The sequence below is a fragment of the Anolis sagrei genome, chromosome 4 (genome assembly GCF_037176765.1).
Source record: "Anolis sagrei isolate rAnoSag1 chromosome 4, rAnoSag1.mat, whole genome shotgun sequence".
In the NCBI taxonomy this organism is placed as follows: Eukaryota; Metazoa; Chordata; class Lepidosauria; order Squamata; family Dactyloidae; genus Anolis; species Anolis sagrei.
Window position 1 is genome coordinate 45,271,636 of NC_090024.1, and position 24,496 is coordinate 45,296,131.

Below are 24,496 nucleotides of genomic sequence, written 5' to 3' on the forward strand. Positions count from 1 at the left end.
ACCCTCTTATAGTGCTGAGGCAACAGGGGTGTCCAAAGGGGAGAGGCTAACTATCCACGAAGGACCACATCAGCTCTAGATTATTAAATATGGTTTTCTGTGGATGAGCAGATGGCGACTACTAGATGGCATATATTCTGTATCAGAGCTGATGTTGTCTATCCAATGCAATCTTCTGAATCGGCACCCTAAATAACCAGACTGAATCTAAAGTTGACCAAAAATGTGATTTGTAGCCCTTTTGGTACTAATGTTGGAGAGTAGTTCCTAATCAATGTGGCCCCTGGTCCACGTGGTCCCTAGTCAAAAAAAGGTTGGGTGCCATTGATTTATATGGAGTAGTGTCTGATGTTTTTGTATGCAAAATCAAAGTCCATGAGATTGTAACATTGGTTAGATACAGTGTTCTTACAAAAGCTCTTTATGACAGTCTTAAAGATCAAAGCTGAACCCAAAGATCAGACCTGTACCATTAGGCATACAAACCTGCTTCTCTACTATAATCCTGTATTGTCAGTATTCTTTATCCATTCTTTTGAACTTCATTTCACGTGTTCTGTATCCTTACGGAGAAAGTCCTTTAAAACGTTCCCCTACATCAGAGCCACTAGTTGTATTGGGTTGCAATTCTCATTATTCCCAGCCTGCATGGCAGATAGTCAAATGTAATGGGAACTGTTGTTCAGTAACATCTAGGCCCCCGAATTGGTCAAAAACTAAAGAGCACCAACCACTATGTACAAAAATTATAGTTGGCCCTTTATACCAACAGATTCTCCATTCATAAATTCAATAACAGGAGCCGCAGTGGCACAATGGGTTAAACCCTTGTGCTGGCTGAACTGCTGATTTGAAGGTCAGTGGTTTGATTCCACGAGACAGAGTGAGCTCCCATCTGTCAGCTCCAGCTTCCCATGCAGGGACATGAGAGAAGCTTCCCACAGGATGGTAAAACATCTGAGCATCCCCTGGGCAATGTCCTTACAGAAGGCCAATTCTTTCACGCCAGAAGCAACTTGCAGTTTCCCACGTTGCTTTTGACACAGAAAAAAATCAATAGCCCTTTGAAGGCAACCATAAGACTGGTGTAGCTCTAAGTGAAAATGAGTTTGACACTCCTGATCTAGGATAATCCACAAAGTAGTGAAATACAGAACTACTTGTGGGAACTGAACACTTAACAACTTACCCTACAGTTGTTTGAGGCCGGAGGGGAAGCCTCCTGTGACATTTTAATCTAAAGAAAACAGGTGCCAGTTGTCAAATAATTTCCAATTTATGGGGACCTTACGATGAACCTATCATTGCACAAGCAATGCACACGCATGGACATTGGGTTTTACTTGGCATAATTTGTTTTAAAGTTGTTTGGCTTTGGCTTCCTCTGAGACTGAGAGTGTGGTTTGCTCAGGGTCACCCAGTGGGATCCCACAGCCAAGTGAGAATTCAAATCCTGTTTTCCAGAGCTGTAGTCAGGTGTTCAAACCACTAAGCTACACTGGTTCTCATGCTGTCTGTGCTAGCCATCAATTTAAACTAGTTGAAATGTAAACTGACTGACATCACACCTTTTAGAAACATTCTCTAAGAATTTCAAAAGAACAATGCCAAGGAAATATGTTTAAAAGAGGGTGCCAAATGGCTTATATTTATGTACTTCAACTTTATGGGATTATACACATAAAATCAAAATCCCAGAGGAACCATTTGTATTGGAGGGATAATATCCACAGTTCTCATATATTTTGTTGAGTAATCACAGAAAAATCCACGGGGCTACTTAAAGGAAGTAACATGAGAAATGCATTTAAAAGTGCATTTTAAAACTGCAGCTTGAAAAAAAATAGTATTGTGCACCTTGCTGTCCTTTAAATCAACCTCTTCCCCAGACTCCACTTCCTAATTACAAAATATGCTGAAGTTTAAGCTTTTAATGTTCTTGGCTGCATAAAGGGCAACAAATAATTCAGACTTTATTTTCCTGTCTTGCTGGGTCAAAGATTTGATTTATTGTGTCTATGTTATCACATAATCAAAATTTCATTCCCAGTGTTTGGTTGGGATAATTCTACACCCTGCCTATTTATTTTGAATGTCTCTTCTAATTAATATAAAATGAACTGTAGTTAATGGCATCTAAAATCATTGTGTATGTGTCATTTGCATATACACACATGTTCAACTGTACGTTGTATGTTAAATAAAATTACACTTAAAGGTGAATTTCCAGTTGCCTCTAAGGATAGATACAAAGTCGACTTAATTAATTTCTTCTCCAATTTTTGGCCCTTGCCTATTTCTAGCACACCTTCCCAGTAAGCCCTGGGGAAAATAAAGTTGGGATTAGCTTCCAAAGGAGGTATTGCTTATATATTAGTTTCCAGGGAAAAACTAAAAAAACATGAGGGAAAGATTTTTATTAATATTATTGTTCCCTTTAAATCTGTAATGATGAAACGGTGCAACAGAACAACTGAAAATAATAAGGATCCAAAATGTGCCTGTGTATTTTGAAATATACTTGCATTACAGCCAACCCTCCAGATTTCCGGAATTAACCTTCAAAGAACTGATTATTCATTGTCCTGCACCATCTTTTATTATTTTTGTCAGCGTCTATCTTGTACTGTGTTGTCAGTCAAACTATGGTTGTGTTAGGGACCTAGGGGTGTCTCTTCCCAATGTTAGGTTCTGTTGTGCTGGGAGGAAATAAAATTAGTGGACTGTATGTGTCTGGCTACACGTGTGTTACCTTGCTTGCTCATCTACTCTGGCAGGATGTGATGGGATGAGGAAGCCAGAGCAGGGAGAATGTACGTTTGCACTCCTTTATTTACTAAGTCACTCATTAAGATGCTTTGGGGAGAAGGAGATGGGACAGGGACACATAAGGAGGGAGGATGCATGCATTTCATCTGTTGTAGATCAGCCTGATGTTCCTGAGGCTGATGGGTTCGCTGATGATTTAGAGAGGATTGTGGGATTGCCTGTTGGATTTCCTGGTGCTCAAAGTGATGAAGATTCAAGTCAGGGAAATTATGTTTCTCTCTGTAAGAAATCTGACTCAGAAAGAACAGGGCTTCAAGGTCAGCCAGAGGAGCCAGAAACTACAACATTAGATAAGGAGTTGGGTGAAGAGCTAAGTGATACAGAAGGCTCTCGGGAAAAGACACTTGGAGCTACGGAGATGAACAAAGATCTTCGTTTATAGATCAGAGCAGAAAATAAGCATTATAGCACAGAGAAACTGCATGGGAAAGATGGGGAGACAATTTGGGAGAAATGACAAGACTTTGTGGCTGCCTATTAATTAGCAAGTTGTTTTCCTAAGAGTTAGTTCAGGCAGCATAGCATTCAAGTGAGAAGCTAGGCCTGAATTCTCGGGTCTTTCAAGTCAAGCCTTTGTTTTGGATTCAAATATTCTGGGAGTTTCTATGTGCCTGTTTTTGGAGTTTCTGTTCAAATTTTACTAATGGACTTAAGCTGTTCTTGTGACTTTGGTCTATTCCTGGACTGTATTACCTTTGAATCTGTAAGCGACATTTGGATTTCTGTTGGATTATCACCTATTGCTAAACCTTTTTGGATTATACATCTACTTTATTCCTGATTTTTTTTACTATACTTTTTATGTGTTTCTACAATAAACCATTTGCATATATTTTGGACTCTTGTGTAATGCTGTGGTCATAGATGTTCCCAGGCCTGGAGTGCAACACCATCACACACTGATTTGGGTGGGAAGGTGAGGGGGGAAATGGGGGAGCATGAGGTGAGGGAGGTGAGAGCCTCCCCTTGCTCACTCCCTTGCATGGAGGAAGTGATGGGAGTGTGAGGAGGGAGGATGAGTCCATATGTTCTTCACTCGCTTGGACATGAGGGTACGTGCATGCATTTCCTTACATACTCATATTGGGTGGGATAGAAGAGTAGAAAGAAGGAGGTTCTCCAGGGCAGATGAAGGAAGTGGAACGGGAAGGGGAAGAGGAGCCTGGGTGGGTGAAATAATAGTGGTGGGAGGAGGGCAGGGATCGTGGGAATGGGCTGCAGCAGCTGTGCTTCTGACAATGCCACTTGATTTGTCCACTCCACAGCCCTATGCATTTCCTTTCTCCCTGCCCCATCCCCTTCCCCTCTTCCCACCTCAGTAAATGCACAAGGAATGCACACGTGTGGACAAACCCAACCACACCATTAGTACATGTACTTTTTGTGTATTTGATGTTTTCCAATAAATATTTGCTCTTCTCAATTAGGGAGTGGGGACTGTGCCGCTACCACCCACAAAGGTGGGGGCCAATTCTATATACTTTTAGGAAAGTTGTACCTATGGTCAGAAATCAGAATTTATTATTTCCAGTGAAAGTGAACAACATCAATCTCATATTAGAACCTGCATATATATTTAATTCATCCCTGAATAAGTGTATTCATTTCTTCCTGCAACAAGTGAAACTCTTCAGCTTTCTACCTCTTTGGGAAAATATGTCATGCATGATGGTGAATTTCTTCTCCAAACTATCTATTCAAGGCAATTCTAGAAAATTGGACACAGCCATTTAAAAATATTTTTAAATGTTGTTACCCACCATATTACATATTTCCCACACTTTTATCAGTGATTTGCCAGTGGGGAAAGACTGACATACCTTGAATTCATTCTATAGTTACTTTACTCTAGACCTAACCATTCTGTGACATTTACCGCCAGCATTTCTTCCAAATGGAACCTGTAACCAGATGTTATTTGAAGGACAAATATCACGAATTTGTATTAAAACCATATGACTAAATGGAAAATAAGGTCTTTAATTTGAGAAAGAAATATAAGTTTTGAAAAAAATCCTTTAATTACATTTTTAAAGTATGAATATCTATTAAAACACATTATTGAAAGGTACAGAGGGATTTTTTTTGTCACTAACCACCTTTTGATGACTAATCAGCATGGTGTTGCCTGGAACAGGGTTCAAAATTATTCATGCTGCTTTTGCCAGTTATAGATGATAAAACTGAATTATTCAAACAATTGTTTTAATGTATTGTTTGAAGGCTTTCATGGTCGGAATCACTCGGTTGTTGTGAGTTTTCCAGGCTATACGGCCATGTTCCTGAAGCATTCTCTCCTGAAGTTTTGCCCACATCTATGGCAGGCATCCACAGAGGTTGTGAGGTCTGTTGGAAACTAGGCAAGTGAGGTTAGATATCTGTGGAATGTCCAGAGTGGGAGAAAGTACTTTTGTCTGTTTGAGGTAAGTGTGAATGTTTTAATTGGCCACATTGATTAGCATTTAATGGCCTAGCAGTTTCAAGGTCTGGCTTCTTACTGCCTGGGGGAATTATTTAATATATTTGAACAGTTAATTAAATTAACTATTTCGAAGTATTTTTTCCTCTTTGGCTGCTTAAAATCATTGTCTTGGTTATCTTGATTAAAAAATATTAATATTTATTACTTGTGGAAAAGCCAGGAAAGATTACAGGAAAATATTTAGAACCGTAGCTTTCCACTATGCCAAAGCAAAGGTCAGTACTGGCAAAATTCTAGAAAGAATAATGAAAAAAACAGATGGGGGGAGTGAAGCCCTATGAAAAGATTGTTTAACCTCCAAGCCCAATGTTTCAATTACTCCCCTCCAGCAAAATGGTTACTTTATCCTAACCCAAACAACTTTCATAAAGAACAATTTCAACATTTGTACCTAGAGAATACAGGCATTGCTTTCAATTGTGCAAATGCCTCCAGGCTTCTAATGAAAAGATGATTAATTCATAGAGCTTGTAACTATTTCCTTGTGGAGAGTGAGATAAGATGCTGGCTAATGGTTTGTTGAAGGCGTCCATTCGCATCTTGTAGTCCGCAGTTTGGAAAGCGTCGCTTGGTGCCAGCCTCAGTTTCTATTCTAAAAGAATTCTGGATTTCATATCAGAACAATGTGTCCCCAGCGCTGTAGTATATGAGGAGTAGGAGAAATAAATGAAAGCAGAAGAAATAAAGTTATCCAAACCACTGCCAAGAGAACATTGTGATATACTATGTATTGTGTTTTAATTGTTTTGACTCCTTGTGTTATTTTATTTTTATTTAGTTTAATCCTTGGTTAATTTTAGTTGTTTATAAGTTATATTGAGTTCACTTTATTACATGTTTCATTTTTATTGTTATTTGTCTGTTTTTGGCATTGAATGTTTGCCATTTTTGTTAATCTTTGGAAACCACCCTGAGTCCCTTCAGGGAGAGAGTGTGGGTTATAAATAAAGTGTTATTATTATGTTATTGTTATATAAGTGTCTGTAGTCATTAAGGTTCATTTCTTAGAAATGTTTCTTTAAAATTGGTGGGGCTTATTTCTAAATAAAAGCACATACCAGCCAACATTGTGAGTTCAAAGGACTGTTGATTTGCATAGGGAACATTAGGCTATAATTCTGTACTTGTGTCCAATGGCAATTGTATTGAATTGATCTATGGCAGGGGTCCTCAAACCTTTTAAGCAGAGGACCGGTTTATGGTCCCTCCAACTATTACGGGGGGAAGACTATAGTTTGATAAATACATAAACAAATTCCTATGCACACTGCGCATATTTGTAGTGCAAAAAAAAAAACTATGGAAGAAAAATACAATATTTAAAATGAAGAACAATTTCAACCAACATAAACTTACCAGCATTACAAAGGGAAATGTGGGCCTGCTTTTGGCTGATGAGATTGTTGTTGTTTTGTGCCTTCAAATTGTTTAAGATTTAGGGAGACCCTAAGTCCAATAAGCTGTTGAGAATTGTGGAAGTCCAAAACATCTGGAGGACCAAAGTTTGCCCATGCCTGTTTTAGAGGCCTCATATACAGTACATAAATATAGATTGTGACATACACATTTTAAAAAATCAAAATCAAAATGTATACAGCAGTCAGCTGGTGACAGTGGAGCGAGAAACCCTCTAATAGAAAGGAGTGGGGAGAGCATAGAGCTGGAGCTGTGGTGGCACAAAAGAACCTTGCTTACTTTATAAAACTAGAGGTCCCTGACCTTGGAAAATGCCAGGGACATATGTTCTCTGATTTTGAAACCTGAGATTTGCTACATTGCGAGGAAATGCAAAAATTACAGTACATATTGAAAGAACCATCTCTGTAAGTGGAAAATGGAGCATGTAGTAAATTTCACTATAAAAGAAGATGTCTCAAATCCAGTGAACTATATACCTGTTCAATCTAACATCAGACATCAACTTCTAGGCCATTTCAATGCTTCTTTATTTTAAATCTGGCCAAATTACTTCATCTTCGCCTCTAATATCCTTTCCTCCAATAAGCAGCCGGGCTTTATTTCCCGAAATATTGACTGGTTGGATCTTCTTGCGGTCCAAGGCGTTCTCAGAATTTTCCTCCAAAAGACGAAGTCCTTTGGCCACATCATGAGAAAACAGGAAAGCTTAGAGAAGACAGTGATACTGGGGGAAACAGGGGGGGGAAAGTAAGAGGGGACGACCAAGGGCAAGATGGATGGATGGTATCCTTGAAGTGACTGGCTTGACTCTGAAGGTGCTGGAGGTGGTGACAGCCGACAGGGAGTTCTGGCGTGGGCTGGCCCATGAGGTCACAAAGAGTTGAAAGCGACTGAACAAATAAACAACAACATTTTAAATCTGATCTATGGCTGCATTTACGTCATAGAATGAATGCTGTTTGAAACCATTTAAATTGTCACGGCTTGGTGCTATAGAGTCATGGGTATTGTAGTTGTACAAGTTCTTAACACTTATCTGCCAAAGACTGCTGGTGCCTCACCAAACCACATATCTCAGAATTTAACTAGATTGAGCCACGGCGGTTAAAATAATGTCAAGCTGCATTAACTTTACAGTGTAGATGCACCCTTAAAAGTAATGGTAAAGGTTTCTCCTGCTATTAAGTATGGTCATGTCCGACTCTGGGGGTGGTGCTCATCTCCATTTCTAAGTTGAAAAGCCAGCGCTGTCTGTAGACACCACAAAGTTCATGTGGCCAGCATGGCTGCATGGAGCACTGTTACCTTCCCGCAGAAGCAGTACCTATTGATCTACTCACAATATATGTTTTCGAACTGCTAGAATGGCAGAAGCTGGGGCTCACAGCGGGAGCTCATCTCGCTCCACATATTCGAACCCCCAACCTTTCTGTCAGCAAGTTCAGCAGCTCAGGAGTTTGTTTAACCCACTGTACCAGTGGAGGCTCAAAAAAAAAGAAAGAAAGAAAGAGTCATGCCTAAAAGATGTCTATACCCTCACAGCCATTTAATGTGAGAATTGTCCTTTGTAATGTAGGAGAGTTGAAGAAAAACACTGCACTTGATTCCTTTCTGTTACTTCCAAAGGATGCATCTACAGTGCAGATTTAATGCAGTTTGGCACCACTTTAACTGCCATGGCTCAATGCTATGGAATCCTAGGATTTGTAGTTTCGGTGAAGCACTAGCATTCCTTTTTTAAAAATAATCTTTACTAGGGGGCATTGTGTGTGTGTGTGGGGGGGGGGGGTTTACATTATTTGTGAAGATAACATTTACTTTATATAAAATTGGGTGTATCACTACACAGATTAAAAAAGAAAGGGAAAAAGAAAGAAAAGAAAGAAGAGGAAGAGAGGAAAGAAGAAAGAGAGAAAAAGAAGGCGAAAGGAAATATAGAATAATAGTAGAAATAAAGAAAACCACACATTGAGTTGTAGGTTGATGCTGTATATACTCAGTAGCCCCTATATCTACTCATCTTCCTCCTTCACCAGCATTCTGAAGACCTTGCAAAACTACAACTCCCAGAATGTCATAGCCCTGAGCTATGACAGGTAAAGTTCTGTCAGACTCCAATAATTCTACAGTGCAGCTGCACCCTCCAAAAATACTGCTGCCTACTTCTGGCTCCAAGCACATGGTAAGACGGAGGGAGGGAGCATCTACAGCAGGCATGGGCAAACTTTAGTTCCCACAATTCTTAACACCAAAAGACAGCCCCCAGGATCCCATAGCATTGAGACCTGGTAGTTAAATGGTGGGTCATTAACTGCTGCATTAAGCTCCCTTAAATCTGCAATGTAGGTGAACCCCAAGAGGATCAGGTACTAGACCTGGCAGCCTCTCTTTACCTGGGGAAGCGGGGAGGTTGTCATATCTCAGCGAGGAAAGAGCTGGGGGTCTCCAGGAAGGGCAGTGGAAGGAGGGGGGGCGCAGAGGGGAGGTCCCTCCAAGCTCTATCCCAGCCCTATAAAAGCGCACTTTCCTCCTCTCCCAATCTGGGCTACATCAGTGCTGACTGGACTTCTGCTCCTTCTCCCTTCACTTCCAACTTCAGAAGATACAAGTGAGTTCTCCCTTAAGGCGTCTTTCTGTTTCTTCTCTCCTTCTTTGCTTAACACCTAATCTTTCCTTTCATTGGCAAACTTTGCGCCCTGGTTCCATCCTTTTTGGGGAGTCGCTTCCCTCTTTCCTTCCCTTTCTGTCTCTCTCTCTTTCCTTTTTTTGTAGCCTTTATATCGGGATGTCTTCCGAGACACTTTGCAAGGGACTGAAAGTGCTAAAATTAAAAGAACTCCATATATTTATGAACTGCTTAATGGGGAAAGCGTCCCACTGATGATTCCCCCTGAGAACTTATTTCCAAGGTGCTGCTGAAAGTCGCATCTGGGTTGCTCTTGTTCTCTCCGAAGATGGAGAGCTGTTTGTGCGATTTACAAGTTCCACTAGTAGTGTTTACGCTTACAATTAATGCCTACTTAATGTCTAAAACTGTAATATCAGGTCTCAAAATATGTATCGATTGCAAAGTACCAGCCAATATCATTTCAAAGGGGGGGAATCCCCAAGCAGGGCTATAAAACAGGCTGTCCAAAGTGTGGAGAAAGCAACAAGAAAATTAAAAAAACAAGCTCAATCTCTCGCTTTTTAAACATTTCTGACACTGACAAGGTAGAGTTAAGTTTTTGTATTTAGTTGTGTAATTTAATCTATGTGTGTTCAGGCTTGTCCCCATGCAAACAACTCCGAGTCCCTTTGGGGAGATGGAAGTGGGATACAAAAATAAAGTTATTATTATATTGTATTGTCGAAGGTTTTCATGGCTGGAATCACAGGATTGCTGTTAGTTTTTCGGGCTGTCTGGCCATGTTCCAGAAGCATTCTCTCCTAACGTTTTACCTGCATCTATGGCAGGCATCCTCAGAGGTTGTGAGGTCTGTTGGAAACTATGCAAGTGGGGTTTATATATCTGTGGAATAATGTCCAGCTGTCAGGCCATCAAATGCTAATTAAAGTGGCCAGTTGAATCATTCACACCTAGTTCCAGCAGACAAGAGTTCTTTTTCTCACCCTGGACTTTCCACAGATATATAAACCCAATTTTCCAAGTTTCCAACAGACCTCACAGCTTCTAAGGATGCCTGCCATAGATGCAGGTGAAATGTCAGGAGAGAATGCTTCCGGAACTTGGCCAGACAACCCAAAAAACTAACAGCAACCCTATTATATTATTATTAAAATTAATTCTAAATCAAGTCTGTGTTTATGATCTGTGATAGAAATTATTATTCAGTAAGAAGAAGTTCTTGTGCAAAGTTGTCACTGTTTTAAACATGGTTTATGTCAATCTTCCTAAAATGTCTGGCTTTTAAAATGTAGACATACAGAGAGATTTCGGAAAGAGATTGAAAGCGGAGAGATCGAGACCTTGCTTCTATTTGGTCTTTTTCACTGATGAAATCCTGCAAACCTTGCAAGCTTGAGGCTCTCCAGATAAGTTTGGGTACAATTCCCATCCCTCTAATATTGGCCATGAGGGATGTACTGAAAGCAGTAGTACAACATGTAAGGTTGAAAAACATGCAAAACTGCATGTACAGTAAAGTCTTGCTTATCTACCCTTCGCTCATCCAACATTCTGTATTATCCAACGCAGTCTGCCTGGATCCACAGCTGTTTCAATACGTCGTGCCAAATTCGTAAAATACAGTAATTACCACACAATGTTACCATGTATTGAACTGTTTTTTCTATCGATTTCTTGTAAAACATGATGTTTTGGTGCTTCATTTGTAAAATCATAACGTAATTTGACATTTAATAGGCATTTTCTTAATCCCTCCTTATTATCCAACATTTTTGCTTATCCAACATTCTGCTGGTCCCTTTATGTTGCATAAGCGAGAGAAAATTGGAATGTGTGTTGTTGGGATGTCTTACTGGACTGAGGCTGCAATATTTAGTACGTGTATTAAGGATCACTCCTTTCAAAATGAAGTAAATTATTAAAAAGTAGGGCTCAGAACTGTTACTTAAGTAGCCAAATAAAGTTGGGGAAAAATAATATTAGTAGTGGGTTGTTGTAGGTTTTTCGGACTATATAGCTATGTTCTAGAAGCATTCTCTTCTGACATTTTGCCTGCATCAATGGCAAGCATCCTCAGAGGTTGCTTGCCATAGATGCAGGCAAAATGTCGAGAAAGAATGCTTCTAGAACATGGCCATATAGCCCAAAAAACCTACAACAACCCAGTGATTCAAGCCATGAAAGCCTTCAACAATACAATATTAGTAGTATTTATAAATATCTAAAACTGCATTGTTTCTTGGGGGGGGGGGGGTTCATTCACTGCTTTGTGAATGACTGCTCTCCTGTAATCATAGAATCATAGAGTTGGAAGAGATCTCATGGGCCATTCAGTCCAACCTCCTGCCAAGAAGCAGGGAAATCGCATTCAAAGCATCCCCGACAGATGGCCATCCAGCCTCTGCTTTAAAGCCTCTAAAGAAGGAGCCTCCACCACACTCCGAGGCAGAGAGTTCCACTGCTGAACAGCTCTCACAGTTAGGAAGTTCTAATGTTTTGGGATAAACTCCAGAAGGACAGCCTAAGAGAAAACCCCTTTTTCATTTTAAAGCTTGGAAGACATATTGCCTGGCATGCAGTATTTGTGGGACAAAAGCAAGTTAATTCTGTTACTGATGAAAATTGCTCTGCCCTATGGATGATTATGCTGAAAAAATGTTTTCCAATGAATGAGATAGATAGATAGATAGATAGATAGATAGATAGATAGATAGATAGACAGACAGACAGACAGACAGACAGACAGACAGCATTTCTGTATATATTTCAGATTCCAAAATTAATGATAAAATAGGTGGTATTATTTTACACAGGGTTTGTGCTACATTAGAACAGTAAAGACATATCACTTAAATAAAAGAAACATTATATATCAGTGCTGCAACAAAAAAGTGTAAACACTAATCTGGGAATCTGTTATTGCAACACATCCAATGAGGTGGTTTAAAACCAGCATAGGAATACACAGAGACTACAGACTACACAGAGACACTATTGAAATCCACAAGCATGTGGACAATGTCAAAACAAAGGAGGAAACAGTAAAAATGAACAAAATCTGGCTACCAGTATTAAGAAAACTCTAAAATCAGGACAATAAATAAAGAACAACACTCAGGCAACAGGGGAATTCCAGACAGGAAACAACCAGGGCCAACTAACACCTCTCAACAAAGGATCCCCCAGGCAGGAATCAGCCAGGCTTTGAAGTTGCAAGGCCATTAAATTCCCATCAAGGTAGTTCATTGCAACATTCACACATGCCTCAAGCACACAAGAGTTCTTTCTCCCACCCTGGACATACCACAGATATATAAAACTCACGTGCCTAGTTTCCAACAGACCTCACAACCTCAGAGGATGCCTGTCATAGATGTGGGTGAAATGTTAGGAGATAGTGCTTCTGGAACATGGCCATTCAGCCTGGAAAACTCACAGCAACCTGGTGATTCCAGCCATGAAAGCCTTCAGTCTTTGATAACAACATAAAAGTAGATATATATAGACACACACAAATATACATGCCTACGAGTACAATCATAAGGAATGTATTGTCAAAGGCTTTCATGGCCGGAATCACTGGGTTGTTGTAGGATTTTCCGGGCTATATGGCTATGTTCTAGAGGCATTTTCTCCTGACGTTCTGCCTGCATCTATGGCAAGCATCCTCAGAGGTAGTGAAGTCTCACTACTGCTGAGGATACTTGCCATAGATGCAGGCGGAACGTCGGGAGAAAATGCCTCTAGAACAAGGCCATATAGCCTGGAAAAACTACAACAACCCAATCATAAGGAAATCCATCTGATGCTGGAGACTTTTTGGAGAAACAAGAGTACAATCTTGAAAGGATTGAACTATGAAGTGACTAACAATTTATCTTAACTTCAGTGAGTTAAGCCTGTTTAGGATAACAACTGGATGTAGCACTTTGTAGTGCTAACAAGTCCTAATTTCTTTCTTAATCTTAAATCCTCCTCGTATGAAAGTGTCTTGACAATCAGTATGTTTTGGATACAGGGCTACATGAGATGTGTATATTCCGTTTCTGCTTTTGTAATCTCTTTGGAAATACCTCCCTCGATTTTACCACTGTGTAAACAGAACTCAGATAAATATTTGTCGTATTAATGGGAATATCATTTAGTTCTTGGCTCCAAGAGGCATTGCTGTTAATTTCCCTTGGTTACCTGATACTGCTCAAGTAGTTTATAAAGATATTTTAAAAGCCCAATAAATGCATTGACTTGGAGATAATAGGTTTAATTGAAACAACTTGATTAATCATACTTGGCAGTTTACAGAATTCTTCATCACAACCAAGCATTTGAAATCTACTCAAAAGTTTCAGTACGGTAGATAAGGAAATAATATTCTTACAACTGTTCACTTTACATTATGTTGCCTTTTAGAGGAGGCTAATAAAAATATTTTACTTATTCAAGGATGGACCAGAAAAGAGAAAAATAATATGGACACATTTTGTTGCAATCCAACGGGTATATTTAGGAATTCAGAAACAAAACTGAAAAATGAAAAAGATAAACCCTGGAAGAAGAAATATTAGTGTGTATGAAAAGGATTGAGATGTGTGGCTACTTTGCAAATGCCCGTAAGGTACAGTATGTAGAATTTCAGAATGTCAATCTCAAGGTCCACTATGGCTGACTAAATTGTATCTGTTCATAAGTAGGATCTAATTGAGAAGTGTGGATTCAGACTTGCTTGAAAAGAACGTGCTTTTTTCGTGTCAGGAGCAACTTGAGAAACTGCAAGTCGCTTCTGGTGTGAGAGAATTGGCCGTCTGCAAGGATGTTGCCCAGGAGACACCTGGATGTTTTGATGCTTTACTGTCCTTGTGGGAGGCTTTTCTCATGTCCCGGCACGGGGAGCTGGAGCTGACAAAGGGAGCTCATCCACTCTCTTCCCAGATTCAAACCTCCGATCTGTTGTGCTGATGATATACAGTATAGTGCATTTAATAGCCCACATAGATCCTGTTGGTATATTTCTATCTTGTGTATGGATAATACTTATAGGATTGTCCATGCCTCTCTCAAAAGTGATTTTTCTCTCCACGCTATGCAAGGAGAACTCCAGCAGCAGAAATTACAAATGAACTCAGAGCTCCAAGTGTGGTTTTTCTCTGAACATATCACTTTATTGGATTGCAGCCAGTATGCCTTGCATTATTCCATTTGTCTGAAATGTGGTGAATGTTGACATTTATATGTGGATGTTGACGATCCCAGATGAATTTTATGAATTCCTCCCAAAATGCAGAGATACAACAGAGGTTGTTGACAGTTGCAGAAACGAGATAGTGAGGATTCACTTGTCTACGGTAGAGAAATAAGTCTTTGTTTTCATCATTCATAAAATGAATCACACACTACTATATTTCAGATAAAGATTAAAAGGGGAAAGAAAACACATGAAAGAGGAAATAGACGTTTTTTAAATTTTTGCTTTAACTATAGGTCACTGCAAAATCAACACAATTAAAATTCACACAAATACAAAATTACAACATTTTAGTGAATAAAATGTGATATAAAACATGGTTGCATGAGCATTTGCTATATGTAATACCTAGAGGTTTAAAAGACAATATCATGGATATTTACTCAACAGTAAGTTTCTCTGTGTCTGAAGGAGCCCCCATTGGCACAATGGTTAAACCTTTGTGCCAGTAGGACTGCTGACCAACAGGTCAGCGGTTTGAATCCAGGGAGAGTGGGTTGAGCTCCCTCTGTCAGCTCCAGCACCCCATGCAGGGACATGAGAGAAGCCTCCCACAAGGATGATAAAAACATCAAACATCTGGGCGTCCCCTGGGCAACGTCCTTGCAGACGGCTAATTCTCTCACTCCAAAAGCGACTTGCAGTTTCTCAAGTTGCTCCTGACATGAAAAAAAAAACTATGTTTGAAAGGGTTTAGTCCCAATAACTGGGATTATAATGCAGACTTGGAACCAGAGCTGGCCCTTTCTGATACAATTTGCCCCCTTTTCTCCTGTATTCTGTAATTTCTGAGTGCAGGAAAAGTGTCCAGATTTATGGAACAGGAAGAAGAGCTGAAACTGGGAGACATCTTTGAGGAACACAGTCTTTCCTGCCCCAAATTGCTTTGGCTTCATCCATACATTATATACATTAAAATGCCAGACCTAGGATCAAAATTTATGTTTGCTTAGATTACAGTATCAAAGCATCTATATCTATCCACATTATATACTGTGAGTTAGACCCAGTGCAGTGTAGTGGTTTGAGTGTTGGACTTGGACTCCGGGTTTGTTTGAAACCGGGTTTCAAAACAATCCCCACTCAGCATTGAAACCCTTTGGGTGACCCTTTGACAAGTTACACACTATTAGCCCCTGGTGGTACAATGGATTAAACCCTTGTGCTGGCAGAACTGCTGACCAAAAGGTCAGTGGTTTGAATCCAGAGAGTGGAATGAGCTCCCACCTGTCAGCTCCAGCTTCCCATGCGGGGACATGACAGAAGCCTCCCACAGGATGGTAAAACATCCAGGTATCCCCTGGGCAACATCTTTGCAGCTGGCCAATTCTCTCACACCAGAAGCGACTTGCAGTTTCTCAAGTTGCGCCTGACACACATACACACACACAAAGCATCAGGGAAAGTCAATGGCAAATTTCTTGCCAGTAAAACCTCAGGCTAGAAATTATTTGAATGTGTATAACAACAATATAGGGAGTATACAGTGAGTGTAATCCTGAAGAACTGTTAGTCATTTTTAGGTTGTATTGAATTAAAACAATTCTGTATTGTACGTTATAGATGCTATTCAAATCCAAATCTTTCTGGGTCTTATTTACTGTCAGTATTCATTTCAGTAGCAGATTACAGTGAAAGCAGGGATTACATTTTAAAAGGAAAGAGGGGATCAGGTTTTATTGTTTTTAGAGTATTTTTAAATCTGGGACATTTATTGTATGAGTGAAGTTTATGTCTTTTATACTCCAATTAGATTACTCTTTCAGAATTAATGAAAGAATTAATGAAATCAGATTTTGTATGTTTTTGTATGTTTGCTGGAATATATATTCTCAGAGTACAGATTTATAAATACACTGTCATTTAGATTTCCTTAGGAGAAAAAAACTCCATCAGATCCCAAATAAATTGGATATTATTGTTCTTCTAGAAGAATTATGAAAACAATTCTATTAAAATACAATTTAAAAATAAACACTGTAGACAAAAAACTATTAAAACTATTAAACTGTTTCAGACACATTTTGTTGATTTGCAAGGGGCAAAGGGGATGGCAAACCCTTTCTGAATAAATCCTGCTAAGAAAACCCAGCGAAAGGTTCACTTTATGGTTCTATGAGTCAAAAACAAGTTGAATTCACACAACAACCAACACGACACAATCACTGTTCCAGGATCCCAATTCTGAATGTGTTTATGTGGAAGTAATGAACATATCAATCCTCTTTGTGTTTGCTCAAAGGTAAGTGGCTGTAATATTGCAATCTAAAGTTCAGAGAATTGTGTTTATGTTATTGCTCTTTAGGTCAGCCATTGTTTCCAAGACACTGAAATTGTGACCAAGAGCAAACGGATGTCTGACTGAAAATGAATGATTTGGAAGATTTATTGGCCTAATATGTTTGTGTTAAAAATAGAACAGAAATCTGAAATCAAGGCTTGAAAAGTCTACTTTTGTGAACTTAAATTCTCAGAATCCTTACCATCCCAACTGGGGAGTGAGGAATGTGTGCACTGTCGTCCACAAAAATAGTTTCCAAAACTCTTTCTAAGACTAGTAATTAACCAAAAAAAAAACAACAACAACAAAAACGGCCAAAGACTTAAGAATTGGAACATACAGTACTTTGATATTCTGAGAACTTCTGATATAATGCTAAATATCAGTAATCAGATTACCATATGATTCTTGTAGTTGCTAACTGTGATTTTTCTAGGGGCAAGACCATAGAAATAAGTATCCTTGTTGGTTACAGGTTCATCTCCACCAATGGACTATAGAAATGCACCTGAGAACTGCAAGGAGCTCCCTGTGTCCTGCTCTGACTCCAAATCTTTACCATCGTCTATATCTAGTACTGACTCCTTGAGTGAGCAGCGGACTGGGGCAACTCTGGGGAGACCAGCAGCCGCAAATGCAGCCCGAGAGCGGAGCCGAGTGCAGACTCTGCGCCATGCCTTCTTGGAGCTTCAGAGAACATTGCCCTCTGTGCCTCCTGACACCAAACTGTCCAAATTGGATGTGCTTCTCCTGGCCACGACCTACATCGCTCATCTCACCCGTAGCCTGCAGGATGAAGACGATATGCCTGGAGAGGGCTTGGGCACATTGAGAGGGGATGGCTACCTGCATCCAGTTAAGGTAAGTCATGCAAAAATAAACAAGTGGGTTAACATAATAAGAGTATTTTCATGGGCTACAGTTTCTAGAATCTTGCAGCCAGCATGGCTACTGCCATGTTGGCTAGAGCATTCTGTGAATTTTAGATTGTAAAATAATGCTTCCAAGTTCTAGTATAAGGATATTAAATATTTTGCATTACAGTTATACCTCAATTTATGTAGCAGATGTGTTCCTGGGCATTTACAAAATTTGGAAAACGGAAGCAGAAAGAAAGATAGATTCCTATACCACAAAAAAGAGCCATTCAGCAAGCTTTTTGTTTAAAATTGATAATATGTAAATATTAAATTAAACAACCAGGTTGAGTAATTCTATTTAAGTAAACAAACAAAAAATTCAAACTTCAAGAAACTACCTGAAGACTTCTTACAAAATGCATTCATGGATTACATTTTTCTTTCACCATCTTCTACATTCCTTAATGTTTTCATTTTGGTAACCAGACTTATAATTTGTTCTTTTATCAATTCTTTTGTAATGGTGTGAAAGTAGCTGGTGAGATAGATTTATCTGCTCTTCCCTTTTGTTCATGGATTATCCGTGAAGGATTCTGGCAGTGGCTACTGTCTATCTTTTCTATTCTAGGCAAATACAGATATTACAGAAAAATTGCCAACAAAAAAAATCACGCTCTCCTCCTTCTCAACCTTTATTGCACTGTTTGCTGAAAAAGCACTTCTGCAACTTGGCATGAAATTTCTGTATTGTTTTCACCTCTCCTTATAGAGAGCTGCGGTGGCATAATGGGTTAAACCCCTGTGCTGGCTGAACTGCTGTCCTGAAGGTCGGCAGTTCAGATCCGCGAGACAGGGTGAGCTCCCATCTGTCAGCTCCAGATTCTCATGTGGGAACATGAGAGAAGCCTCCCACAGGACAGTAAAACATCCAGGTGTCCTCTGGGCAACGTCCTTGCAGATGGCCAATTCTCTCACACCAGAAGCGACCTGCAGTTTCTCAAGCTGCTTCAGACATTTAAAAAAACAATCTCCTTCACCATTCTTTCAATGCTGACACAATTCATCCATCTAGTGAGAGGATGAGGGGAGAAAGGAAGGCTGAGTGGGTGAAAAATATTTTTAAAAGGATCTTCACTGTCAATAGATTTTGTTAACTGAAGTATGATTATATTCTGAATTTTTCACCAAGGGAAAAAGTCACATTCAGCACTGTTTTATAATAATGTCCATTCAAGAGCACTGCTGAAATACCATTGCAATTCTAGACAGCATATAATTTAGAGCATTAAAGTTTCCTTTACCATACCTGTTCTGAAAAGTCTCTCATTGGGGACAAGTTCTTAAATCCAATGGAATAGAAAAGAATTTGCGGACCAAAAAGTATACAGGATCAAAGCCCTAAATCCATGCATTCTCTTAGCCACTAGCTCTTTAATTAGTAGTTTCTAATCTAGAAGGAAATGACTGCAGGAAATTACTAATTAAACGGCTAATTACAAGGGCAAGCTGTGAACCACACATCACATCCAATTCTTATTGTAAAGCCGCCCTTTAATCATTTTTTCCTATGCTCATTCTGTCTAATGGTATCATAATGTCTCTTTCTCATTTTTTAAAATAAAAAACCTATAGATGCAATTGCACCTTATTAAAGAACATTGGAATATGTTGTCCCTAGGCTATAAAAAATAACATTCACATCTAAGAAAAAATGTGCACAATCCTGGCTACATGTGATACCATCGAGGGAATGGGATCTATAGCAGGACATCGTAATGACAGGGCAAGCAAGTAAATCCAACTGAAGGGCCATCAATTATCAAGCCCACAATTATACTAAAACCCTCACTTCCAAGTAAATGTTTAAGGGACATTTATCTATGCTTATGTGTGTCTCTCTCCTTGTGTTTTTATTTAATCATTTTCATCTCACCTTTTCTTAAATAGTCGGACTCAATATGGCCTGCAAAAACTAAAGCACATAAAAACAGATAAAAAGTAATTGTTAAAATGCAATTAAACAGTTGACCAAGTGAAAACCTTTTTAAAATCCACTAGAAATGAAGATCAACACACCATTAAACTTTTACTTTGAATTCTGAAAAGCCCATAGAAAAAGAAGACTTTGGACTTGATAAAGAAGAAACAGCAAGGAGGGACCCATCCTAGTCTCATAGGAAAGGAATACCAAAGCCTGGGAGCATGTATAGAAGAAGCTCTCTTCTTCGTTGCCACCAAACATACCTGGGAAGGTGGACAGAGCTGTGTTCCACAGATCTAGTGTGACCAAGACCCTAATTATCTTTCAGATTGCCTGGCCATTAGCCACAGAGGATTTAATAGATCATAAGCAGGTCTTTGAATTGTGCCCACAGACTGTGGGCTACAGTTATATGTTTTGTGCCAATGAAAGAACAGCTTTTGTCAGCAGAAGAAAGAAGATACAATCCCCTCTTTATTTTGCAGCTTAGCAAGAGCCCTCCAATTCTATCCAGAGGTTTGGAGATCCTCTGGGGCAGTTTAAGGGAAGTGCAAGATGCTACAATGGCAGGAGAAAAGAGGAAGGGCTCAGTGCATAAGTTGGAGTCCACTTTCAAGGCAGATTTTGCCCTGCACATTGTTATAGGGAGGAAAATATCACTCTTCTCCAACCTTGCTTGAACAGCATATTGCACAAAAGATATTTATTTATTTATTTATTAACTACATTTCTATACCAATTTTCTCACCCCTGGGGGCAAAATTTTGATAATTCCAATAAGAATTTTTTGTTTCATCTTTGGACTTGTCCCTTTTGTTTCTTGCAAACAAAATAGGCAACTCCAATTTCCTTCTTCTGAACTAATTTATATTCCATAAATTAACTGTGTTACCAATGTCAACAAACCAAATCTATAAAGCAGTGGTTCCCAACCTGTAGTCCATGCATCCCCAAGAACTAAAATATGGTCTGTGGTTTCACCGTTACTACACAGTTGCAACAAGAGCAACTGGTATGCGGAACCCTCTTATAGTGCAGAGACTTATTAAAAATGGTTTTCTGTGGGTGAGTAGATGGCGACTACTGGATGGCATATGTTCTGCATCAGAAACTTGAGCTGATGTGGTCTAGCCAATGCAATTTTCTGAGTCAGCACCCCAAATAATCAAACCAAATCTAAAGTTGACCAAAAACTGATTAATAACCTTTTGGTACTACTGTTGGAGAGTGGTCCCTGGTTAAAGTGGTCCTTTTTCAAAAAATGGTTGGGAACTTCTGCTATAAAGGTTTACTAAAAATTGATCACATTGAGTTTGGTGGGACTAATTATCAAGTCAGTAGGTATACACGCCCACTGTTCTTATTCATTCATTGACTTATAGTATTGCATTTTTTTCAATATTCAAAAAGATTTTCAATAGCTACATAAAATTGGTTTTAAAACGAATTCTGAAAGTGAACAGAAAAACAAATATTTTTAAATGTGCTCACCTTGAACGCTGTAAGAGATGCTAGAAATGCTCGTCTTCAAAATTGTACATTGTCTTTGTTACATTTTAAAAGAGCCCTTATGAGGAACACAAGCCTTTTGAAATGTACTCCCCTTGAACCCTGTAACATATTCGAGAAATGCTAACTATTGTTTTAAATACTGTGTAGTCTTGTTACCTGCTCATCACCTTTTGTATAGTCCATGCTATGTGTTTGAATATATAGTCCCTTTCATCATCAGTTTAACCAACACAACTGAGTCTTGTTATATTTTTGTATAAGTGAGGGGCGGCATTCACAAGTGATGCAGCTTGTGTGTGCATTATTTTGCTTTTCATAACTGACAGTTAAAATAACTGGGCTTATAGCATGTTGGATTCATGTTTGTATTGTCTTTTTGCTATACTTTGAATGTAAAACTGGCCACATTACATGGAGGTTTCTGGGGGATGTCATAAAAGAAAGCCACTTCCTCAAGCTTTAGTTCTCTAGTTGTTGTTTGTATTGACATGAATCAGAAGCTTTCTTATCAATTGAAAAAGCTGGATCTGGAACTGGCATATGCTATTTTGTTTCCTGGGGTGGAATAGAAAATGCATCCATTCTGCCTCAGGTTCGGATTCATAGCACCACAAGCCACAAAAACACACACACACTCTTTCCCATCTGCAGAAGAAAAATACGTTAATTGCCGGTTAACCAATTGTTACCTACAGCCAAAAACTATTGCCCGAGGCAACTGCCTTGCTCTCAGTAATGACAGAAATAATGTTTTGATCCCGTTGCAACTAACAAAGATAGAAGCCAGCTCCATCTCAATCCAGATTCTGATTTGGATCAGATTTAATGCATTTAACAATTAAGAGTGTCACCATTTAGGCAACCGCTAATTGTATGGAGTCATTCATTGGAAGCTGATGGTCCTGATACCAGTGAGGTGGCAAATCTGTTTTTTAAAAAGAGCCATAAAAGAAGCTGAACCTTATCTTAAAAAACAGATTCAGCACCTTGGACATCACTTTCAGAGGCTAAACTGAAACTTGGGGTAGATTCACTATTCCACTGACATGGGGGCTTCCTATTCCCCACTAACATCATCTTGTCTAATTTCTTATGGGGGAAATGTATTATTCGTTGATTCATTGTCTAGTGCAATTTGTCAGTAATGATAATGAGGACGTTTGTAAACTGCAGACACTTGCACTTTCCCTCCTCTTGTGTAGTCTCGCTCTTCTTGTGTTTCAGAAACTGTATGACAGCGAAGCAATGCTAACCTATTTTGCACTTTTTGTGTATGTTCTCTTGCAGAAATGGCCAATGCGATCAAGACTATACATTGGAGCCTCTGGACAGTTTTTGAGTCATTCAGTGCAAACAGAAAACACAAATCAAGGAGAAACCTCAACCAATGTACAAATGTAAACCTGTGTTTTCTCTTGAAAAGAGTTGTATTTATTATTCCAGATATATTTAAATTCATATACACCCTCCAACAATGATGCCATTTCCCCCATTCCTAGGTTGAGCGGACACTATCTAAAATAAGGTGGTATTCTGAAACTTAGAAATTGCTCAGAGATTAGGTTTATTCACATTCAGAAACAGTCTGTTCAGATATACAGTATAGTGTTGCCCTTTTGTTTCATCAATTTTTGCAGTTTCCAAAATGGCAAAATATATTCTTAATTATTGTCCCAGGTGAGATCCATAAATTCCTAGCTCGTAATACATTGTGTTATTCTTGCTGCAAGAGACATAAGCTGCTTTTCCTCAAGAAACATTTACCACTAGATATTTCTCTTGAATGAACTTATCTGCCTCTTTTCTCTGATAAAGTGAATGTGTGTTAATAGTTGCATGAAAATATGTACAGCATATAAACCATTTGAGCAGCTTTGTAGATTGAATTTAGCAATAATATACCTGGTAATATAATTTAATATCATTCATACTTCCTCTTTGCCTTCAGTACAATAAAAAAATTTTTTTTTGGGGGGGCGTATTTTTATGCTACAACATGTGTATAATATGCTTTATTGGTTGAAATCCTTAATGCAGAAAATGGATCTTGCATGTTTGCTTACCTCAGTTGAAACATCTGCATGTTTTTAGAATTGAAAGTGCAGTGAGATATTCATCCAGTCATCTTCTCTTATGCATGTATGTGCTATACATGATTTATCGGAATTATGGAATATATGAGATTTATATTAAATACATAGAAAACCATGTTGATTTGTCAAAATCTTAGGAAAGCTAAAGGGCCCCAAAAAGCCAAGATAATTGAAAAATATGTAAGAAGAATATGTGGGAAGATTCTCTGAATGTTTATTGATATAAATAACAATATAGTAATAAAAATACTTTGAATATGTTTTAATGGTTTTTAACTGGGGTTTTTAAAAATACTGTTTATATTTAATCCTGTTTTAATGTTTGCATATTGATATGTTTTAAATTGTATGCAAATGCTTTTATGTAAAATTGCTTTGAGTCTCCTTCGGGAGAGATAAAGTGGGGTATAGATAATAATAACAACAGTAATATGCCTTTAGGTTGATTCCATCCTATGCCAACCCCATTATAAGGTTTTCTTGACAAGATTTATTGCAAGGGGGTTTGCCATTGCTTTTATCTGTGAAAGTGTGACTTCTGCAAGGTCACCCAGGGTCCTTCCACACAGCCACATAACTCAGAATATCAAGGCAGAAAATCCCATAATATCTGCTTTAAACTGGGTTATTTGAGTCCACACTGCCATACAGTACAGTTCAAAGCAAATAATGTGGGATTTTATTCAGCTGTGTGGAAGGGGCCTCAGTGGGTTTGTATGGTCAAATGAAGCATTGCATGCTGGTTTCTTCTTAATTATTGTCCCAAGTGAGATCCATAAATTCCTAGCTCGTAATACATTGTGTTATTCTTGCTGCAAGAGACATAAGCTGCTTTTCCTCAAGAAACATTTACCACTAGATATTTATCTTGAATGAACTGATCTGCCTCTTTTCTCTGATAAAGTGAATGTGTGTTAATAGTTGCATGAAAGTCTTAAGTCTTAGGTCAACACTTAAGCTACTACAGTACACTGTCAACTCTTCTTTGTATATGGCATGCAATTAATCCCCATTTATTTGCATATGGCATGTGGTTCATCCCCATTACAACATAATAACTATGCCTTGATGCAGCCTACCTGCTGTCCTTCAAGTGGTAGATGAAAACCTTTTTATTCAGGCAATCCTCTAAAGAAGGTTTTTAAGATCACCAGGAGCTGCTGTGATT

The 24,496-nt window shown here is 38.8% G+C and overlaps 1 protein-coding gene across 1 annotated transcript; it reads left to right on the forward strand.

The window, feature by feature from the left end:
• Positions 1 to 9,284: 9,284 nt before the first annotated feature.
• Positions 9,285 to 22,917, forward strand: TCF24 (transcription factor 24). Its single transcript, XM_060771684.2, has 3 exons — positions 9,285 to 9,338; positions 17,358 to 17,743; positions 22,523 to 22,917. The coding sequence occupies exons 2-3, from the start codon at positions 17,372 to 17,374 to the stop codon at positions 22,634 to 22,636; spliced, it is 486 nt and encodes a 161-aa protein (XP_060627667.1). The 5' UTR covers positions 9,285 to 9,338; positions 17,358 to 17,371; the 3' UTR covers positions 22,637 to 22,917.
• Positions 22,918 to 24,496: the final 1,579 nt, after the last annotated feature.

Excerpts from the sequence above, each read along its gene's own strand:
- TCF24 (XM_060771684.2), top strand. The coding sequence starts at position 17,372 with ATGGACTATAGAAATGCACCTGAGAACTGCAAGGAGCTCCCTGTGTCC. Across the intron at positions 17,744-22,522 it reads GCTACCTGCATCCAGTTAAG|AAATGGCCAATGCGATCAAG; the intron begins GTAAGTCATGCA and ends GTTCTCTTGCAG.